This window comes from Populus trichocarpa, chromosome 4, assembly GCF_000002775.5.
Source record: "Populus trichocarpa isolate Nisqually-1 chromosome 4, P.trichocarpa_v4.1, whole genome shotgun sequence".
Taxonomy (NCBI): domain Eukaryota; kingdom Viridiplantae; phylum Streptophyta; class Magnoliopsida; order Malpighiales; family Salicaceae; genus Populus; species Populus trichocarpa.
In genome coordinates, this window is record NC_037288.2 from 1,926,728 (window position 1) to 1,949,281 (window position 22,554).

At 29.8% G+C, this 22,554-nt stretch overlaps 1 protein-coding gene and 1 long non-coding RNA gene across 9 annotated transcripts in view; both read left to right on the top strand.

Annotated features, from left to right (window-relative positions):
• LOC7458570 (cysteine-rich receptor-like protein kinase 10) overlaps positions 1–22,554 on the top strand; it is a 44,417-nt gene that overhangs the window by 10,884 nt on the left and 10,979 nt on the right. The window contains exons 2-7 of one of the 8 annotated variants that reach the window (XM_024599365.2): positions 4,164–4,298; positions 4,424–4,545; positions 4,650–4,860; positions 5,025–5,262; positions 5,344–5,494; positions 5,574–6,036. The exons of 4 other annotated variants lie outside the window; for them this stretch is intronic. In XM_024599365.2, the coding sequence (XP_024455133.2) occupies positions 4,164–4,298; positions 4,424–4,545; positions 4,650–4,860; positions 5,025–5,262; positions 5,344–5,494; positions 5,574–5,810 (1,094 nt within the window). In that variant the 3' untranslated portion in view covers positions 5,811–6,036. Of the gene's footprint in view, positions 1–4,163; positions 4,299–4,423; positions 4,546–4,649; positions 4,861–5,024; positions 5,263–5,343; positions 5,495–5,573; positions 6,037–22,554 lie in introns of those variants that run through there. 3 more of the 8 variants (XM_052451862.1, XM_052451863.1, XM_052451861.1) reach the window with 3 other exon arrangements.
• Positions 13,896–14,852, top strand: LOC112327235 (uncharacterized). Its single transcript, XR_002981363.2, has 2 exons — positions 13,896–14,244; positions 14,471–14,852. It is a non-coding gene; the product is annotated as an uncharacterized LOC112327235 (long non-coding RNA).

Consider the following 22,554-nt stretch of genomic DNA (forward strand, 5'->3'; position numbering starts at 1 on the left):
GTGTAACGAGATTAGAAAATTCATCAGGTTTTTACTTCTTACATCTTGAACTTAGATTAACAAATAAAAAAGAACCTGAGAAATTATTATAGCTCTAGAGACAAATCAAAATTGCTCCTTACTCAAAAAACATTTTAACTAGGCGTTGATTGTAATATTTACTATAACACAATTATCTTTAACAATTTATGTAGGGTTAGGTTGGTAATTTAATATTTTTTTCACAGTAAAAATATTTATGCACCCTACAATTAAAAATATATATGTTGCTTTTCTCTTAGGAGTGTTTTGGTATTTTTAATTTTTTTTTAAATAGTTAAATTACTTTTATACCTTAAAGATAAAATAAACATAACTCTCTCATATTGACATTTTCATCTTTTTATCGTGGTTTTTTTTTAATATCATGTTACTTAAGGGGCATTGTTTTATTTTCATAAATGTTTAATATTAAAAAAATTTTACTAGCACGTGCCAATAGCTCCCGAGTCCTTTAGGCGGTGTGTGGGGGGTTGCTCGGCCACCAAATGCTTCTTTCACTAAAATTGTTGGAATCGTCATGGTGCCCCCGATGTAATGGTGTGGCTCGTGTTTCAAGATTCTTAATGGTTTGGCATCAACAACCATTTTTTCTTCCTTTTCTCTTTCTCCTCACCTATATTTTCACCCCAACCCATTAATAACTCTAGAACAACCCCTTAATTTTTTAATTCTTCAGACTTACCCCTATTCTTTATGTTACAATTTTTTTTATCTTGAATAATTTATAAAATTGGTATGCCTTTCGATTTCATCCCTCTACACTTTTTTTCATCTTTTAAACTTGATCACTGTTATTTTTTTGTTTGAAATTATTTTTAAAAATTGATTTTGCTTTACAATTTCATCCTTCTTTGTTTCTTTTCTTATCAACTTTAATCCTCATTCTTTTGATTGTCAATATTTTTGCTTTGACAAGTTTTTTAAATTGATATTTTTAATTGGTTCGTAATAAAATTCTTAATTGAACCCGGATCCAGGATTTCACAGGATGCAAGTTTTGAAGAATTGACCAGGATTATAATGTTTCTTGGGTTTGCTTGGTTTTTTATTTTTCTTTGTCTAAGTTAATTTTTTTTCTCATCTCATCTTTTAATATTTATTCAATTGGAGTATGGGTTATATATTTTTTAGCTTGCTTTCTGCTAAATTTTTTGTTGGTTTTGAAAATGACCCAGTTATCTTGAGCTTTTTATTTATCTTTCTTTGTTGGATTTTTTTGGCTAATTCTTTAAATTGATATCTTTTTCTGATTTCATCCTTAAATATTTGAAATTATTTTTTAAACAATTTATAAGATTAAAATTCATTTTCTATTTCATCTCCCTTTATTTTATTTTTTTATCTTTCGGATTGTATTCTCACTCTTTTGATTTCTATTTGTTTTATTTGAGATAACTGTTTTAATTTATTTTCTTTCTCTAGGATTTTTCATTGATTTTAAAAATAACTTAGGTTTTCTCGAGTCTTTTTATTTGTTGTTCTTTGTTGGATTTACTTTTGGTAATCAATATTAAATTAGTTGAGAATTGAGTTTTTTTATTCAGCCCGGGTTTGAGATTTAAAGGGCTGCGAGTTTAAGATCTTTGCCTATGTTTAAAAGGTTCGTCTAGTTTTTCTTGGGTTTTTTTTTTAAGTTTATGACTTTTTAATTTTATTATTCAATATTTATATCATTAGTAATTAGACTTTTTATCTTCATTATGAGCCTTCTATATGATTTTTTTGAATGTTTTTTTTTCGGTTCCCATATTTTTGTTTTTATGTTTTCCATATGTCAACCTTTTTTTCATTGTTGGGTCTATGGCCCAAGTTACATTTTTTTAAAAATAAAATAAAAAATGATTGTCTCATAAAATTACAAATGTTTATCAATTTCACTCCTTCCATTTTTTTTTTTTTTTGTCTTTTAAATTTGATCATCATTGTTTTGATTGTTATTTGATTTGTTTAAGATCACTTTTTAAATTATTTTACACACACACACACACACACACATATATAATTTCATCCTCCACGAGTTTTTTTTTTTTTTCTATTATACTTGATTTTTATTCTTTTTATTGTTATCTTTTCTGCTTTTTCAAGTTTTTTAAATTAATATTTTTTTCATGATTTCATCCTTTAAAATTAAATTGGTTGAGAATTAAGTTTCTTGATTCAACTCGGGTCTAAAAATTCATTAGTTGCGAGTTTTAGAGATTGGACCACGTTTAGGAGGTGTACTCGAGTTTCCTTAGTTTTTTTTTTTTAGTAATGTTTTTTATTTCTTAACCTTTTTTTAGTTTTGCATTATTATTTTTTACAGTTTGTCTTCTATGAGATTAATCTCTGGTTTATGACCAGGTTACCGATTTCAAAGCTTAATAAGGCTTTGTTTTGTTTTTTTTAAAATTGATTTATTTTTATTTTATCCTTCAATATTTAATTTATTGGAAAGTGGTTTTCATACCTTTTCTTTTCCTTTCCTTCTATTAGTTTATCTCGATCATATGCCTATAGTCATGAGGTTTGCAGGTAAATCCAGGTTGACTCATATCTTTTCTTGTTGCCTTTTTAAATTATATTTTGTTTTTTTATCCTTCAACATTGAATTGTTTGATAATTGAGTTTCATGATTATATTCAATTTGCTTTTTAAAGTGGTCACTCTAGTATCACAATTAGGTCATAGATTTTGTATCATAACCCCGGTGGGTGCGGATCGAGTTTTTTCATCCTTTTTTTAATTATCTTTCTTTTTTAATTTTTATCCTTCAACATTTTATTTGCTGGAGATTGAACTTCAACTTGTTTCTTTTTAATTTTCATTCTTTGAAGTTATCATGTTCTCAATTGATTTATGAAGAATTGGATTTTGAGCTTTTTTTCTTGTATTTTTTTTTATGAGATTATCTCAATTAATCTTATATCAATGGTCGTGAAGTTTGCAAATTAACCCGTTTTAATGTAGGCTTTTTTTTAATTATTTTTTGTTTTGTCTTTCAACATTAGAGTTGTTTGATAATTCAGGTAGACTCATGTTAGGTTCTTTTTACCTTTTTTCTTTTACTTTTTTGGCAGTTTATTTAGTGCTGTTGTATTTTATTAATCATGTCATTTGAAATTACTAATTGAACTAACAACTATCTAGTTTAAATTCTAAAGATGGAACATAAATCTGAACTATCTCTTCAATCCCATTTTTTTTTTTATTCTTTATCCTGTTACTAAATATTTCAAATAAGTTTATTGAGTATATCCATGTCGTCCATCTGGACTATTAAATTTCAGTATAATAGTAAATGCAATGGTTTTGATAACCATCACTATTGCACTGATGTTATGAAAAGAGGCATTGGTGCTTTCCCATGGACTTTGAGAAAGTTTAACCAAATTGCGAAGGACATATTTTGATAGCATTTGGTCATTCCATGAGAAAGCAATACTGAACTTATAACCCTGTTTCTAATTATAATGGATCCAAAATAAAAAAAGATATTCATGTTGGATTGTCAACGTGTTACAAAAGGTTAATTACTGGCTTGAAAGCTGCTTTTGACTTTAAATCACGGAAGCAAAGTTATAAAACCCGGTAAAGTTTATAATTCTGTGCAAGACTTCGATTATGAGTTGGATTAGTCAGGTAAATCTAAACTAGTGTGATTTCAAAAATTATTTTAAGAAATATTTTAAATGATATCGGGTTGAAAAAAAGTTTAAAAAAACAAAAAAAACTCATAAAAAACTTATTTGGGTTTTAATTAGATTAATCGAATCACAGGATAATCAAGTTTAACATGGTTAACTCCCAACACGAATTGATATAAAACCTTGTCTAAGCTAATTACCAAGTCAACGATTTGACTCACAAAACCAAGCCAGGTTTATAACATTTTTACTAAAAAAAAATTAGTTATCTAGAAATAATTTATTATCTTTTGTTCTTTGAAAAAATGTTTCATGACATGGTTAAATATTTTCTTTTTTCTAATTTCTTAAAAAGAAGAAAGAAAGAAAGAAAGAAAAGAGCTCCCATGTCTTTCACAAATGGATTCGTCTCTCTTTGAATATGCTTGTATGTGAAAGTTAAAAGCTTTTATGAATTACAACGTGTTTTTGAATGATACATGTTTCTTTATGCAGAGAAAGGCGGTGTCCCAACAGTTTTAATTATGGCCATTGTCATTCCCTTCGCTGTTTCTATCGCGCTTTTTTGCATGTGTTTCTGTTTCCTGAGGAGGGCAAGAAAGACCAGAGATTATGTGCCAGAAAATGATGGTAAAGAACATTAGAAATCTTTTTTAATTGGGAAACAAAAAAAAAAAAGGAGAGTCTTTTCTGTTTTGTACTCTGCCTAATAATATTTTCAAACGCTCAAAGGAATATCTACTTGTGTTGTGTAGTTGGAGATGAGATTACCACCGAGGAGTCCTTGCAATTTGATTTGAGTACTATAGAAGCTGCCACGAACAATTTTTCCGCTGATAACAAGTTAGGTGAGGGAGGATTTGGTGAGGTTTACAGGGTAACCAATTCGTAAAGAATTTAAATTTTCAAGAACAGGAAATACCTTGTTGCATTAGGATTTAAAAATCCCTTGCTCAACCATCGGTGAAAGTGCTTTCTCAGGGAACACTTCCTAATGGACAGCAAATTGCTGTGAAGAGGCTACCAAGAAATTCTGGACAAGGTGCAGCAGAATTTAAGAATGAGGTTGTATTGGTAGCCAAGCTTCAACACAGGAATCTAGCGAGGGTGCAAGGATTTTGCTTGGAAGGAGAAGAAAATATTATTGTCTATGAATTTGTCTGCAACAAAAGCCTTGACTACTTTCTATTTGGTATTTATTGATGATTTTCTAAATGTTCTTCTCATTGCCTTTTAGTACGAGAAATGCATATTTGCCTCTAGGAATATAGTCGATTCTTCGTAATCAGGCACAATTGTCTTTGAAACAGTTGATCTGCACTCTGACTTGAAGGTTCTGTTTTCTTGATTTTATAGACCCTGAAAGGCAAGGACTGTTGGACTGGTCCAGACGGTACAAAATAATACGAGGCATTGCTCTAGGAATTCTTTATCTTCACGAGGACTCTCGGCTACGAATTATACATCGTGACCTCAAAGCTAGCAATATTCTGCTAGATGGAGATATGAACCCCAAAATCTCAGATTTTGGCTTGGCTAGGATTTTCGTAGTTGATCAATCTCAAGCAAGTACAATTAGAATTGTTGGAACATAGTAAGTTTGGATCTAATTCCCATTGATTAGTAAATTCATTTCGTTTTTTTCTAATCATTTCTCTGTTTTTCTGGTTTGTAGTGGTTATATGTCCCCAGAATATGCGATGCATGGGCGTTTCTCTGTCAAGTCTGATGTCTATAGCTTTGGTGTCTTAATCCTTGAGATTATAACCGGAAAGAAGAACAGTTCCTTCTATCAAACAGGGGGTGCTGCAGACCTTGTGAGCTATGTGAGTGCAAGTTTTTCTCTCTTGAAAGCAGATAGCATAAGATTTAGCAACTTTTGACCATTCAATTTTCTTTTTCCAGGTTTGGAAACATTGGAGAGATGGAACACCATTGGAAGTGCTGGATCCAACTCTGACAGATACATATTCAAGAAATGAAGTAATTAGATGCATCCACATTGGATTGTTATGTGTTCAAGAAGATCCAGCTATCAGACCCGCAATGGCAACAATTGTTCTTACACTCAATAGTAACTCGGTTACCTTACCATCACCGCAAGAGCCTGCTTTTTTTATCCAACCAGAAAATAAAAATTGATTCATTTTGAATCTTGTTACTTTTTTATTAAGCTCATTTTCAGCTTAAGGAGTGCTTTAATTTCTATGCAATGGGAAGATGAAGAGACGTACGTGTAATTACACGAAGCCAAGATTACGCGTAATGCTACTTTAGAATCTTTTGAGCTGAAAATGTTTGTTTGACCGGTAGTTCCAATCAGAGTTGATGGAAATAAAAGAAAACGAAAGGAAAAGGGTCTTTTTTTTTTTTCAAAGTAACGACATTTGGAAGTATCATGTTTATGAAATGTGATTTAGTAAAATTTTAATTCTTTTATTTCAAGCAGTTAATTAGTTAGATGCAATTTTACTAATTGGTTGACTATTTCTTATAACAATTATAATTTTATAAAGTTTTTTTAAATATATTTTATAAATTAAAATATAAATTTTTATTTAAATTACTATTTTTAAAAAAAAAATTATTTAATATATTTTTAAATAAAAATCACTTTAAAAATAAGCTATTTGTAAAAACAACATATAAAAACTTATCAAAAAGCATATTCCTTCTTGCCGTCATGAAAGAATGGCAAAAGGGTCACTTATCATGATGAAAAGAAGTCGTAGTTAACTAGTTGGATGCTTACACTACGAGGGTTTATTTTATATTTTTATAAAAAATTCTATAAAAAATTATAATATAAAAATTAATATTTTTTAATATTAATAATAATTTTATTTTCAAATTTATTAATAATAACAGATGAAGTGAACATTTCAAGCAAGGAATTTATTTTCGAACATTCTAAAAGCAAGTCTGTTGCTTATTCTGTAGATGAAGATTCAATTACTGAAGTATATCCTCGATAGGGAGTATGTGTATTTTCTCTAAAATAAGAATAGGAAAAAAAAAATGAGGTTAATTTTTCAGCACCAAACACTTTAAAATTGTGACTTATTTACACACACTTATAATTCTGAATATATTGGCTCTTATCTTTATAGGAAAATTAATCCTTTAATTTTCATAATCTATTAAGAATTCTAACTAACTAATTAAAAATTCTAATTAACTAGTCTAACACAAATCTCTTTTTTTTCCTCAAGGATTCCTACCTACACAATGATTATAACGATTATCTAACAATCTCTCATTAAACTTGATCTTTCATCCTTTTAGAAGCTCTGTTAATTCTCTAGAATTGTTTTTCTTAATAATAACAATTTTATCATCCATAAACTTTTGTTACTTTATTTCTTTTAAAGTGTTTTCAGAAGTCATTGGATCACACAATGAGAATAAAGCAAAATAAGTAACTGGATCATCATATTAATTGATTTTAGTTGCCTCATAATTATTCATCCATGTAGGTCTTTTTGTAGCATGTTCTGATCGTTGATAATTATTTGTTGATGTTATCAATGGGACTTGATTACCTATTAACTATTGTGATTTTTTCATAGGCCTCTTCTTTTTCTCATCATTAAGTTTCTTTATATCTAAAGCAACTTGTTTCAACTCTTTTTCTGCTTTTTTTTTTTTTCTCTCTAAGAGAAGTAATATGTTGAAGCTCACTTCTCTTTTCTAATTAACTCAAAGACTTTCTCTTAATTCCTTAAATAGCTTTCTATCTCTTCATGCCTTTTATAAATATTGCTTTCCAATTCCTTATTTTGCATCTCAATGACTAACAAGAAGTCTACATATTCCTTCTAAATCTTGTTTGAACAATTCAGAATGTTCGTGCTACATTTTATATCTGAAATCTTCATCCTTACGATTAAGTGACTCAACATCTTGCATATGTTGATCTTGTATTTCTCTTTTCTCTAGTTTAAGGCTATCATGTTCATTTTTGAGTAACCTAAAAATAATTTATCTCTCCTCTATTACATGTTCGACTTCATTTCTTAGCTCTTCATTTTTTTAATTGATCAACTCTCACTCAGATTCAAAATCATATTCATCCCGATCAATAAAAGTAAAGCCTTCTTTTCTCATTAGCATTAACATCACAAAACTTGTTAAATCTTGATAAGATTCATCTAAACTAGAGAAGATTGATTTATCTGCACTCATGTGATTGCTATACCTGGTGTCTAAATACCATAAATTTTGATGATATTTCTTATTTATATGCAAGCCATCAATAAAGACATTTTTTCTTTCTTTAATGTAAAATTAGATTTACCATCATTTCTATTCAAATTAGCATGACATTTAGATTTGTAATGTCAATACCTGTGACACCTGAAACATTTAACCTTTGATTTGTTCATTGGCTTTGGCTTGTAAAAAGTTAAATGATTATTGTCATATTTTTTTTTCCTTGTTTGAGAATTAGAAGAATGATTATCTTTAAATTTCTGATGTGAAAATCTACCATTATTGTTGTTTGTTCTCCTTCCTCTTCTTTCTCCACCTAAAAAGTGATTATTAGATAAAACTCCTAAAGCTTGCTCCTTCTTATCTTGTTGATTCAACTTTTTCTCATGAATTAGCAAGGAACTTTGCAATTCATCAATAGAAAGTTCATCAATATTCTTATCTTTTTTAATTTCTATTGAACTCATAATAAAATTGAATTTTGGTGTCAATGATTGAATAATTTTTTTAATGATGGTAATATCCCCTGTTTTATTGTCATGGATTTGCATCTTGTTAATTATTTCCATTGTTCTTGAAAAGAAGTCTATGACTAACTCTCCCATATTCACCCTATGGAATTTGAACTTTTTTCGAAGTGCTTGAAGTTATTGCCTTTTTGCTCTAGTGTTTCCTTCGTACTTTTTTCTCATCAAATCCCAAATATCCTTAGAGGTTTCTTTATAAAGAATGTTTCCAACATTGATTGGTCAATCTATTGGAAAAAAAATAACTTTTTTTCCTTGAAATCTTTCGATCATTGCACTTCTATCTTTGTTTTTTACACATTTGTTATTATTGATCTGGATGGTAATTCAATTATTTCTTGAGAAACAATTTGTCAATATTCCTTAGGTCTTAAGAAGTTATTATTAACATACTACAATGATCATAATTAATGGACATCAAAATGTGGAATGGATGGTTGAATAAAATTATAGAAGCCATGATTAGAGACTCTTTTCTACTTCTACTATTATTGGAGGCTAACTTGCTACTTGCTAGTTGGATACTAATTGTTGGAAATTTTTGGTGCTTCAAAAGAGCTTTTTTCTTGCTGCTGCGAAGAGTTTATCTTACTTGGTCTCTAATCAATCTAAGCTCAAATATCAATTATCAAAAATTAAAACACAAAAGTATTTGGATGAACCTCCCAAAATTTATTAACCAACTCACACTCATCAACACACTTATAATTTTGAATACATTGACCAAGGATTCTAATTAAGTAGTCTTACATAAATCTTTTTTTTTTTAATTAAGGAATCCTACGTAAAATAGGATTATAACTAATATCTAACATTCATGTCATGGTGTGCTATCATGATTAGTAGTTCACTAGCTACTACTTGATGAATTGACATAATGTATAACAAAAGAAAGAAATATGATTTGTCAAGTTTTAAAATTACAACCTTAGAACCTAGAGAAAACTATGTTTGATATGTTTTAAAATTTAGTAATTTATAAAATTGTTTTGAAAAACACATCAACTATTTATATAATGGCTAAACCAACCTAGACTATAAAGGAAATTCAAACCAAAATTAACTAGAAAAATAAATAAATAAATCTAAAAATAACAAGAAAAATCAAGAAAATTCCTAGACATTATCTTTTAGGTAAAATTTGAACATGTTCACCATCTTAACTAGTGCTTATCAACCAATCTTCATAAGGAATAAGGACAGTAGACACTATCAGAATTTTTATATTTACCGACAGAATTTTCCATCGGTATTTGTACTATCATTTCGTTGGCAATTAATTTACCGACGGGATCATAAACAGAAATGCTCCGTCGATGAATCTCTTGTTGATAATTTTTTGTCTGTCGGTAAGTCTGTCAGTAATAAAAAAAAATATTATTACCGATGGATTTTCTGACGGAAAAAGTACGCTAAAAAAATTATCCGCTTCATTCTGTTAGTATTTCCCTCGAGAAGCTTGTCATATAACTGATAAAAATACCGTATGCAATTCCTTCGATAATTATTTAAAAATATTTTTTAAAAATCCATTTAAAAAAACTAGAAAATAATTAAATTAATATAAATCAACACTCCATAATACTCAAAATTGAGTTGCTTGAAAAAAAAATCAACTCAAACAAATTTGCAACAAATAAATAACACAAAAAAATAAACAACAATAATAAATAAATAAATCAACTAAAAATAATTTCATATGAAAAAAACGAAGTTGTGATTGCTAAAAATTTAAAAATCCTATAAATAAATCAACTAAAAATTGATCTCATATGAAAAAAGAAAATCCTACAACAACATTCATACAATTATTAAGAACACAAAAATTTAAAAATAAAATAAAATAAAATAACAAATATAATGAAAAAACAAACAGAAAAAATTAAAGAAGAAAAAAAATCTTACCTTAATATAGTTGCGAGTGAAGATGAGAAGAGGAAAAAAAGCAAATTCATAAAGTATGTTTATTAAAAAAAAAACTGAGAAAAGAAAAAAAGAAAAGAGGAGAAGACATACTTGAGCGTGGAGGAGAAGAGAAGGAGTTGAGGAGAGAAGAGAGGAGAAAGAAAGAAAGAGATGTTGATGTTTTTCATATAATAATAATAATAATAAGAATAAGAAGAAGAAGAAGAAGAAGAAAAAGAGACTCGTCTGTTGTGAAATTAGGGATTCTAGTCTTTTTATTGGGGTATTTTACCTACGGATAATTAAATATTAATATTTTTAATTATTCTGTAGGTGATTCCATTTGTAATATTTAATTTAAATTTTCAATTTAATCAAAAAGTTTCAGAAACAGCCAAATATCACCGACGACTTTTCAATCCATTGGTGATTCTGTCTGAAATATTTAATTTAAGTATTCATTTTAATCAAAAATTTTCAGAAACCCGCCAAATAACACTGATGACTTTTCAATTCATCGGTGATTTTGTCTGTAAAAAACAGTAATTAACAGTGCAATTGAGAAGTGAACAGTTTCACAGCTCTTTGGAAAATACGTATAGAATTTATCCATCAGTGATTCCCTTTGTAATTGACATGATGAACAATGCTACGGAGAAGTGAACAGTTTACCAACGAGTTTATGGACGAATTTTTCCGGTGGTATTAATACCGCGGTAATTCTATTGATATAAATAACACGTCATCGTATTTTTTAGTTTTGTTTTAATTCTTTTTTTTTCACTGTAATTCCCTCGGTATATGTCAATGGAATATTTCTATCGGTAAAATTCACTACAATTTATCGATGAAAACATTTCGTCAGTAATTATATTTGTATTTATCAATTTTCTAGTAGTGAGAACTTTATATCAAACTTTCAACTTGATAAATAGTTATGCTATGCTTTTGTTAGAAATCTCCTTTTAACATAGCTAAACGTTTTTGGATTTGTTCTTGTTTATTTGATTTATGAATATATCCACCAGAGATTCCACGTCATGTATATTGTTTTAAATTCCGATATTATGGGTATGTAATCTAGCTGGTTGTTTTATTACAAAATCATAACCAACTAAAAGCATACTAGAGGAAGCTAAAATACTGTAAATAAAATTATATTTGAATTCGCAAGTGTCAACTAAAACTAAGTTTCTTTTCGGACCATTTTAAGAGTATTTTCACGTTGGTTTTATGTATTCATAGTAATTTAATAAATTCTCTTAAATATTGTTATCCAAGACTTAAACTAAAGATTAAAATCTTTTAACTTAATCATCCGTTGAACTTCTCGAGATTAAAATAATGCACTCAGATACATACAAAATTGAAATTTAATCGGTAAAGTTACTTAATCAGTAAATTTAATTTAAGTTTTTGTTTTGCTAGATTTTAAACAGATGAAAATATTAATGAAAAATGTATTTCTCACCATCTTTGTCTTTGAATTAAAATCCATGGTAATAATTGTTGTTACCTATTTTTGGGTTCCCATAAAAAAAAATGAGAAAATACAAAAAATATCAAAAAAATATTCAAAAGAAATCCAAAAAATAATAGGAGCGAGAAAAGGATGCTGGAATGCCAAAAAAATGCCAAAATTGGTTGAAGAAGTTCAAAAATGCAAAAGGTTAAAATTTGACAGTATATTTTTTGACAGATGAGAGCCCTGTTGACAAAGAAAATTCAAGTTGAGGAAGAAAAGTCTAAAATCAGATGTTTATGGACTCAATTAAATTTTATCTAAGGTTTAATTGAATTTATGGAGGGTTGGATTGTAAGAAAAATTGATTTTTAAGTCAATTTAGGCTTTTATTGGAAGAAATTAAAGTTCTGGGGTCCAATTATAATTTAGAAGAGTTGATTTGATCAAATCAGGGGCTTAATTGCATAATTATTGAAGTTTGTTGGCCAATTAGGGACTTAATTGAAATAATCCGAAACCAAGGACCAAACCGGAAAAGACGCTACAATCAAGGGCTCCAATTACAACCTTTCCGGGGGGCTTGATTACAAGACTGTAAAAATATCCAAGGACCAAATCAGAAATATCATTTAAAGTGGCAAAACGGTGCCGTTTCAGAGGCACTATTCATTGTCTTCTTCACCGATTCAGCAAAAAGGAACCGTTTCAGCAACAAATGCCGCTGATTATGGGGAACGTTTCACAGCTACTATCTCTCTACCGTTACCACTGCAATAATGGTCCCGAACGTTTTCATTATATATATATAAAAAAAAACGCATACAGTTTTGGCTATAAAAGGAGAGAAAAAGGACGAGACTAGGGAGGAGGAAGGGAGGAGACGGGGCAGAGGAGAGAAAGTAACGAGAGAAGAAAGAAAAAAACAAAAAACAAAGGGAGAGGGGAACGTAAGGAAGAGAAAACAGAGGGAGGAAAAGCTTAAGAAACTAAAGAGAAGAACCCGAGGGGGGCGAAAAAGAACGGGATAAACAAAAAAAAAACAGGGAGAGGGGAAATGTAAGAAACGAAACAAGGCAGAGAAGGGGAAGAACTGAGCAACACAGGGAGACGAAAACAGAGGAGAGGGTGAGTATAAGAAACGAAAAAAGCAGAGAAAAAGAAAAGACGAAACAGAGGGAGCACAAGAGAGAAAGGGAGGGAATACAGAGGAGAAAGAGAGAGCGTACAGGGGAGAAGAGAGTTTAAAAAAAAAAAAACAGAGGAGTAATAGAGGAGATTACAGAGGGGAGCAGAGGACGAAGAGAGGAGAAACAATGGCGTCTCTGCAACGGGGAAGAAGAAGAAAAATAGTAGCGCTACCGGGCTTCTCAGCCACCACCATAGCCGGCTGCCGCGACACCAACGCCACCACCGTGAACGACAGCGCCTCCATTCCAGGTAACACTCTTCTCCTTCTTCTCTTCTGCCCGGTTGGTCTCTTGCATGCAGAACGTGTGCTGCTCACGTTGCTGCAGCAAGGAAGATAATTAACCGGTTACTGTGCATGCTCACAGTAACCGGCTAATTATAATTAGCGCGGCACAGTAACCAGTTCATTGTTTGTTTTGGGTTGGAACATTGCCCAGCCGGAAAAAAAATTCAAAAAAATTATTTAAAATAAATCTGTGATTTTCTGTAAATTTGTTACTGCATTTTGATCAATATCAGTTTGTATTTTTATATTGTAAAGATATAAATCCGGTATTAAAATACCCTATTTTTTTATCAAGACATCAAAAAAATAAAAATAAAAATGTTTTGTTTTCATGCATACGGTCAAGTCTCTCAAAAATAAAAAAAATAAAAAAATCATATTTTATTTTCATACAACAAAGGAAATTTTAAAAAATATATATTAGCATGCATTTTGGCTTTAATAACCAGTTTATTAAAGTCATGAAGACTAGGCTAATATTTCAAAAATTCTAAAAAAAATTATTTTTTTTTCTTTTAATATCTGGGGTTACGACCATGGTTGTTAAAAATGCGTTTTAACTCGTAAACTCGTCCGATTTTACGAGTTAAAACACAAAAAACGTGTAGAATCGGGGTTAAAACTCGAAAACCAGCAAAATCGGGTTGACTCGGTCAAACTCGCAAAAAAACGGGTTGACTCGGTAAAAACGTAAAAAACGTAACGATTCCACGAGTTAATAAAAAATTTCACTTTCACACCGTTTCACGCCTTCACGCTCACAGTTTCACTTCACCAAAAGGCAAACGCAGAGTTGCAGAGGGCAGACAATTAGAAATGCAAAATTGCAAAGCACCAGTCTCTTTCCAGTTTCCAAGTCCCCATCTCCCACTCTCCCCGTCTCCCTGACCTGACTCCTTTTCCCTTTCCCCTTCCCCCTTTCCCCTTTCCCCTTTCCCCAGCAATTTAAGAAATCAATTTCCCCCAATCTGGAGCGTTCTTGGCAAGACGAAGGTAAGAATTGATTCCCAGTCCCAAAGCTTTGTTTTTTCTGTCTAATGGTGGTGATTAGAGACAAAAATTATCTAGGTATTTTGTGAATCTGAGTTTATCTTCTGGGTATTCTACTATTACATGATTTGCTGCTGGGTATTTTTTCGGAGGAGAAGTGGTGCTGCACTGCTCTGTATTCACCTATGCTCTGTTTCATCTTGCATTCTTGCTTGCTTTGGTGTTGCAGATTCTGTAATTTTGCATAAACAACGAAGCAACGAAGCAGATTTCCAGGATTGCACTCTTGTCAAGGTCACTTTCCATTAACTTTAACTAAGCTTCTTAATTATATGTAATTTGTCTACGTATTCTGTGAATGTGTTTAATTGCTTGCTTGCTGTTTTTGTGTGTTGTAATTTCTTGTAATTAAGCTTCTTGATTCTCGGTTCTCAATGTGTTAAGGTCAGTCTTGGATTGGAATGCCTTTTGCAGTGCTTCTGTTGCTTTTTTGTGAATTGTAAATCGTTAGATTACATGTTGTCACCTGCCATACTTCTGTAGTTTAAATACTGGGAAACAAACATTTCAATTCCTTTGGCAAAAATTTTACTTCCGATTTTACGATTTTACGATTCGAGTTTACGAGTCGAGTTTATATTGCATGTTCTGTGTTGTGTCAAAAAAGCGTTTTTGACAACCTTGGTTACGACCTTATACGTAAGACGTATTCTGGATATTAAATTCTTTTGTTGACGTCAGAATTACCCGATAAGATAAGGATCTCCTTACTGAGGAGAATATTTCTTAAACCATAGACGAACCAACAATCAGAAAATACGACAAGACCTTAGATTTTATCAGACAATAAAACAATGCAGCTTACTTTAGGTAGGACGTATTTGGGATGCTAATACCTTCCCTTTACGCAACCAGTCCCCGTACCCGATCTCTTAGACCAATTAGGGTTCCTAGTAACCAAAATACTAGGTGGCGACTCTCATTCTATTTTTCCACTAATAAAAAACAAGAATTCCTTATCTCCCCACATTTGCCACATTTAGATACGAATATTAAGGGTGGATGTTTTCGCCACGACGCCGCACACGTGCGACAATAATTGTACACACATATTTTTTTTAAAAAAAAACAAGGAAAAAGTGTAGCTTGAGAGCTTTATGGTAGAGATTCAATGCTTGAAGAGAACTTGTCTCTCTATCCTGCTCCTCTTTATACAGTTAAAGCCCTCTATTTATGGAGGTATGGAGGATTAGAATTGAAAATTTGTGGGTGGAAAATATCATAATAATAATTTATGTAATTAATAAAATTATGTCAAATATTGTTTTAGTGACACTTGATAAACTTAGAATATATAGTTATTAAAAAAAGATTTAGGTGATCCCGTATATGGAAATGAATATTTTATTTAATTATCATAAACATAAGATCCACTTAACCCATAATTTTAAAATTACAAGGACCATCTTGCTATAAATTCGATAGTTTGTGGTAGAAATATTTTCGATCCTACAATAACGCAGAGAAAAAAATCTCCTCAATAATTCGAAACAAGACTGGAATGCTGACTTCCTCAGAAGTAGAATGGAAGAGATGGAGAACCCAAAAATTAAAAGACAAACTAAATTTATAGAGTGAAGTTTTAAATGGGCCAATTCTTTAATTCTTTTTTTGAAGGCCACTACTATCCAACATGGAGAAACCCACTCTATGAACTTGCCATCAGTTCTGGGCTTTGGGCCAAATCTGAAGGATCTCGAGTTCAAAATAAATTTAGTTGGGTTAACAAGCCCAAGTTCTACCACATGTTTTAAAAGATGTGGATGACATTTGGTGTGCCCTTTATTTTTTTTAAGAAGAGAAACAAATAACGCATTGCGTGGTAGAAAAAAAAAAAAAATACAATGGCAAAGTTTTTTTTAGAAAATTTATTTTTCAATCAATTTTCATATATAAATAAAAATACTTAATAAACACCATAAAAGCTTTTCTAAATTATTTAATTACACTAAAACACACCAAAATAACCCAAAACAAGTATGAAAATCAACCAAACAAAAAATCTTTAAATTGAGCCCAATCAATTTTTACAAGTAAGATAAAGATTTGAAACCAGCACAATCGAATCTTCATTGTTAAATAGAATTTATCGACACTATAAACAATGAGTTTCTTTGTTGAAAAATAGCTAACCCAATAATGTTCTTTCTTTTAGCTATTTCCAATGAATTTCTCTCACATCTCTCTAATATAGGGACCGAATAATGAACAAGATGAATTTTAGAATCCAAATAGAAATTGTAGTGAATTTAAAATAGGCCATGTATTTTCACTTTTTTTCATGTAGTTCTCTATTTCTTAATTTTTTATTTTTATGATAATTTAAAATATAATTTTATTTAATTAGGCTATAAAAAGATTCCATTAAAAGAAAAAAATTATTGAAAATGAAAAAAAGAGAAGGCAAGAGCTTTATTGTTTAAATAAAGAATGAAACCGACGTTAGTTGGTTTAATTGTTTTTATAATTCTATCCAAAGACTCTTTGAAAATTAATTAAATTAAAGACTTTTAGCTTTCTTTTTATGTAATAAAAAATAGAAGAAGTCGGAGTTTGGTACCCCTCCAAAGGTAACCCTTTGGTGTTTATAGCATTAGGTTCCTGCGAGAAGGGTATAAATATATTAAATGGCTAGGGGTTGTGGCAAGGGACTAAAGTCCGGTTTGAAGCTACTGTTTAAGATTCCATTTTAAATAGAGGTTTGCTAAAAATTTAAATTTTTTTTTCTTAAAATTATTTTTTTATGTGTTTTTATTGTTTTGATTTGCTAATGTCAAAAATATATTTTAAAAATAAAAAAAATATTATTTTAATATATTTATAAACAAAAAAATATTTTAAAAAATATCTACTATTATATTTTCAAACACTCCAAAAAACAAATAACGGAAAAACCTAAAACTATGCACTAATATTGATAGAAACATGTTTTTATCCTATTTATCTTATAACCCATAACTATATATAAAAAGCATAAATATTACATAAAAATAGTTGATTTAACTAAATTGTATTAATTTTATAACTAAAATAGGAATTTTAATATGGATTTTTTTTTGTTTTTTTCATATAAAGCTAATAATTAATAATTTAATTAACTTTTCCTTTTTTCATAAAATCTAATTATTAGTAATTGTACTCATTCCATATCTAATTAGGAAAAAGACTAAAACAACAATATATAATTTCTTAACACTATTTAATTTCGTTTTTTATATGCCAACACATGCATTATAAAAAATCTTAAATATTATTAAAAAAAAAACCCTCTTAAACCATCCCTAACCTATATACTACATCATTTAAAATTAACAAAGCTGTGAAAATACTTTAAAACATGTCATTGAAGGATCTATTGTAAAGAAATATTAATTTAATAAAATTTAGCAAATTATTAAATTAATATTTCTTTACAATAGATCCATCTTATGTTGTTGATTGCAAGAAAGACTAAAGTTTTCTTCTCTCTCTCTCTCTCTCTCTCTCTCTCTCTCTCTCTCTCTCTCTCTCTCTCTCTCTCTCTCTCTCTCTCTCTATATATATATATATATATATATATATATATATATATATATATATATATATATATATATTACCTTATAATCTAAACCAAGTGGGATTTTTACCATGCATTTTTTACTGTTCATCCTCTCACATTTTACTATGGATGGACTGTGCAAAATTTTATATTTTTTCAATTTGATCCTCAAATGTTTTTAGGCGATTTAATTCTATTTAAGGAGCAATTGATTTCAAATTTTTATGAAAGGGTGAGAATGGAAGAGGGGATACCGAAATGAAAAACATGGCAAACATGAGTGGCGTACTATAAGTTTTGAAAAAGATGCACTTGGTCCTCCAACTTAAACAATTATGTAAATTATACAAATTTGATCCCTCGAAATTGTTCCAATTCCATTTTGGTATAAAATTTTATTCTTGTTATTTTTTGGTCCTTAGTTGAGAGAGGAGAGAAATAGATCGTTGGATTTCAGCGATAGAAAAAAAAACATGTCGTTGACATCGATTTAGACCACCAACATGGGGGTATTTGTGTTAAATTGTTTCATTTGATGAGGAGGGGTTCCTACTAGATGTTTTTATACCTTAAATGTTCTTGAAAAAACAGAACTTAGCTCGAGTTGATTTTTAGTTTTGGGTTGAGTTCAGTTTTTAGGGTAGTTTTTTGAGGTCATTGATAGGTTTATCATGATTTTCTAAGGTGTTTTGGGTCAAAAACAGGTTGCAAAACAGGTTTTTAAGTCAAAAAAACATAAACCCCGATTTTCCAGCCACCATAATGGCTGGAATCTGGGCAAAACAGGCGACGGGGTCGTTTGCCTCAGCATGCGACGCATCGTCTGTTTCTTTTTTAAAAAAAAAGGCGGACGCACAGATTAAAAAAAAGGTCCAGTCGCGTGGGCCTTGGTGAAATGGGCTAAACGGGCTGGCCTGACCCTTTTTTCCCTATTTTTTGAATTTCAATTAATTCTTTTTTTTTATTTTCTTAAAAAAAAATTATTTATATTTACATAATACCTTTTTTCTCTTTTATTTTGTTTAGAGAGCCTCTTTTAAACAATGATGATTTTTTTGGTTATGAGTTTAATTTTTAAAGAGGTTTTTTTTATTCATTTATGATTTTTTTTAATCTTTTTTATAGATAAACTATGTTTATGAAAATAAAAAATATTTATTTTCAGATGATATTTCTAATATGTGTAGCCGTACATATTATTCTTGTTTTTTTTTATTCAATCAATTTAACATGTTTGTCTATTTTTATTATCGTTTGATTAAATAAAAAATATTTTAATAAACAAAAATTAGAAAACATGGTCGGTTAAATGTCCTATCTTGCGAGATTAAATATCTTAATCTACATTTGTCTCTTGGTTTTTCAAGTTTTGTTTTTAGATGTCATTAATGATTTATTTATTTATTCATGAGCACATATAGTTTTCAATTTATTTGATTACATGTGTGCATAAACTTTTTAATTTGTTAATTTTTTTGAAGTACAAAAATGCGTTGAAAAAATATGCATATATAATATTTTTATGAAAAATAAAAATATTTGACCCCCGGCGGAGCGCGGGTTACGTAACTAGTGTGTTTGTGTGTATGTGTGTGTGTATATATATATATATGTTATGTAATATATAAATTTTTTTCTTATAAAAGCATGACTTAAATAATATTGTTCTGATTTTTAAATATGCTTGTAATAAATTTTTTTTTTCCTGAAATATCAAATATGAACTTAGCAAAGGGTCCAAAATATTGAAAGGACTATAGTTGTTACTTCAAAGAATATTACACCGGTTGTATTGTCAATTATCAAGTTATAATTTCTGTATTAAAATAATAATTTATTTGCACTTTATTTAAACAATGTAATGAAACTACTATTTAATTTTCCTAGAAAAGAAAAGGAAGTTATCAGTCTAACAAGAATATTTTGTTTATTAAAAGTGAACTAATAGGTAATTTTAAATAATGTGAAAAGAAGATATCTAACAATATGTTTCTATTAAAAAATTGCTATTTTTAACCATTATTATAGAGTGTATATTATTTAATTAATTAGTAAAATGATACATAATATTAAATGATTTTAATTAGTTATTCTAAAGTAAAGATTGCGCTCGATCAATAAGTGCCAGTGCTAATTAATCCTCTCTTGTAGAAAAGCTTGATATTGACTTTTTTTTCAATGACTTCAATCTCCAGTTTTGCTAAGCTGGCTAAAGCCGATAAGAGATACAACTTTCTTTCTTCCACCGTGAGGCCTGCTAGCTAGCTGATCACCCAAAAGATGAAAATTCTCTCAAATTCTACATTTAATGCATTCTTTATATGTATAAAAATTCATAATAGCAAAACAAAATGTTTATACTTTCATCTAATTAATTAAATATTTGATAAATAGACTAAGATATTTATTCCACTAATACAAGTCATATACTTAGTTGTTATGTGTAGTAATCATGTTTCTTAGAATATTTTTTTTATTTGATGAAGTAACCACTTGCGTCAATAAAAAATAAATAAAAATTATAAATCAATATGAATGACGAAACTGAAATAAAAATACTAACTTAAATAGCAATGAAAAATCTCGGGTCAAACCATGTAAAACTTGGCCAATTATTTTTTTATTAATATTTTACATGTTTTATTTTTGTTTCTTCTTAGGTAGGTACATTGATCTTTTCTTGACTTGGTTTTCACGACCCTTGTACATTTGAAAAGTCAGTTACACCAGCATTTTATCCAAACACAAGTACGCCTATAACTCCATTAACCTGCCCAGATTTGATTTGGATTACTTGTTTATAAATGACGTGGGCCAGCTAACGATACAACGACAAGTGGCTTGTTGGCAACAATCATGGCAAATATTAGAATCTTAGATTGACGGACGAGATCACAGTGATGAACCAGGTCAAGATTACTATTGGTGGGGGTGGGATCGTTGTTCTGTTGGAGGGTAGGTGGTGGGGGTGTCGTTGGGCCAGATCTTGTTCTTTTCTGGAGGTTTTTTTTAGTGGATCTAGATCATCAGTCCAATCAATCACACTGTAACACTTCTAAAAATATAGATTCTTTTGGTTCTAAACAATTACAAATAAAGACGAGTAAAAAAAACCACAATTAAAAAAAAAATACAGGAAAACGGTAATTTTTTTATTGACACAACAAAAATTTAAAGAAGAGTTGGAGGGGAAAAAAAAAATCTAACCACCACCAACCACCATGAATTTCATTACACGTGTCACCTTATTATTTACATTACCACTAGATGCTTCACACAACATAACGGTTATGCTTTTTTTACCACTATAAGTTATAATACACGTCGTATAAAAAGGGTGGGTGGTGTTCACTTGATTGAAATAATATACAAGGCTAGACATATTAAAAATATTAATTTAAAATAAATATTTTTTAGTTTTAAAAACATAGTTCATCTATAAAAAAAAAATCATATATAAATTAGAAATTAAAAACTTGGATTTGAGTGAACTAATAGGTAATTTTAAATAATGAGAAAAGAAGATATCTAACACTATGTTTCTATTAAAAAATTTGCTATTTTTTATCCATTATTATAGAGTGTATATTATTTAATTAATTAATAAAATGATATAATATTAAATGATTTTAATTAGTTATTCTAAAGTAAAGATTGCGATCAATCAATAAGTGCCAGTGCCAGTGTTAATCCTCTCTAATAGAAAAACTTGATATAGAAATTTCTAAGAAATGAACACATAGTAGTAGAAAGCAAGGGACTCCATGATCTCTGTCCACTATAGTTAAAGCAGAACTTATGATTGATTGAAGGACTTACATAATCAGTAGTCATTTCTTTTATATATATATATATATATATATATATATATATATATATCATAAGTTCTAGTTATTGTATAGCGCATTACGCAGGATAAATATATACAAGTAAAGTACAATATTTTCTATATTACAACAAATCCCATAATACACCCCCTCAAGCTAAAGATGGGTGAACCACATGAAGCTTGAACCGCAAAGAAGCAAAAGCAGAGTGGGGAAATGACTTAGTAAGAACATCAGCTACTTGGTCTTTGGAGGATATAAAACGAATTTGTATCTCCTTTTTAGCCACTCTATCACGAACAAAGTGATAATCAACCACAACATGATTTGTACGTGCATGGAAGATAGGATTAGCATACAAATACGTAGCACCCAAATTGTCGCACCAAATGGTGGTAACAAGACTGGGAGAAAAACATAAATCTGTTAAAAGATAGCGAAGCCAAAGAACCTTAGCAGTACCATCAACTAATGCTTTATATTCTACTTTAGTGGAGGAGCGAGCAACAGTACGTTGCTTGCCAAATTTCCATGAAATGGGAGTGGTGCCGAGAAAGACAATGTAGCCACCCGTAGACTTTCGATCATCAATGCTCCCCACCCAATCAGCATCAGTAAAACCATGAAGTGATAACAATGAGCCACGAGTAAGGTGAAGACCAAAGGAAGACGTACCTTTCAAGTATTGTAGTATACGTTTGACAGCCGCCCAATGACTCTTAGTAGGAGCATGCATAAACTGACATACCTTATTGACAACATAACATATGTTTGGTCTAGTAAATGTGAGATACTGAAAAGCACCAATAATTTGACGAAAACAAGTGGGGTCCGAGAATGGCTCACTAGTCGGTAGGCCACTCTTGGAGGCAAAAGCTAGTGTATCAA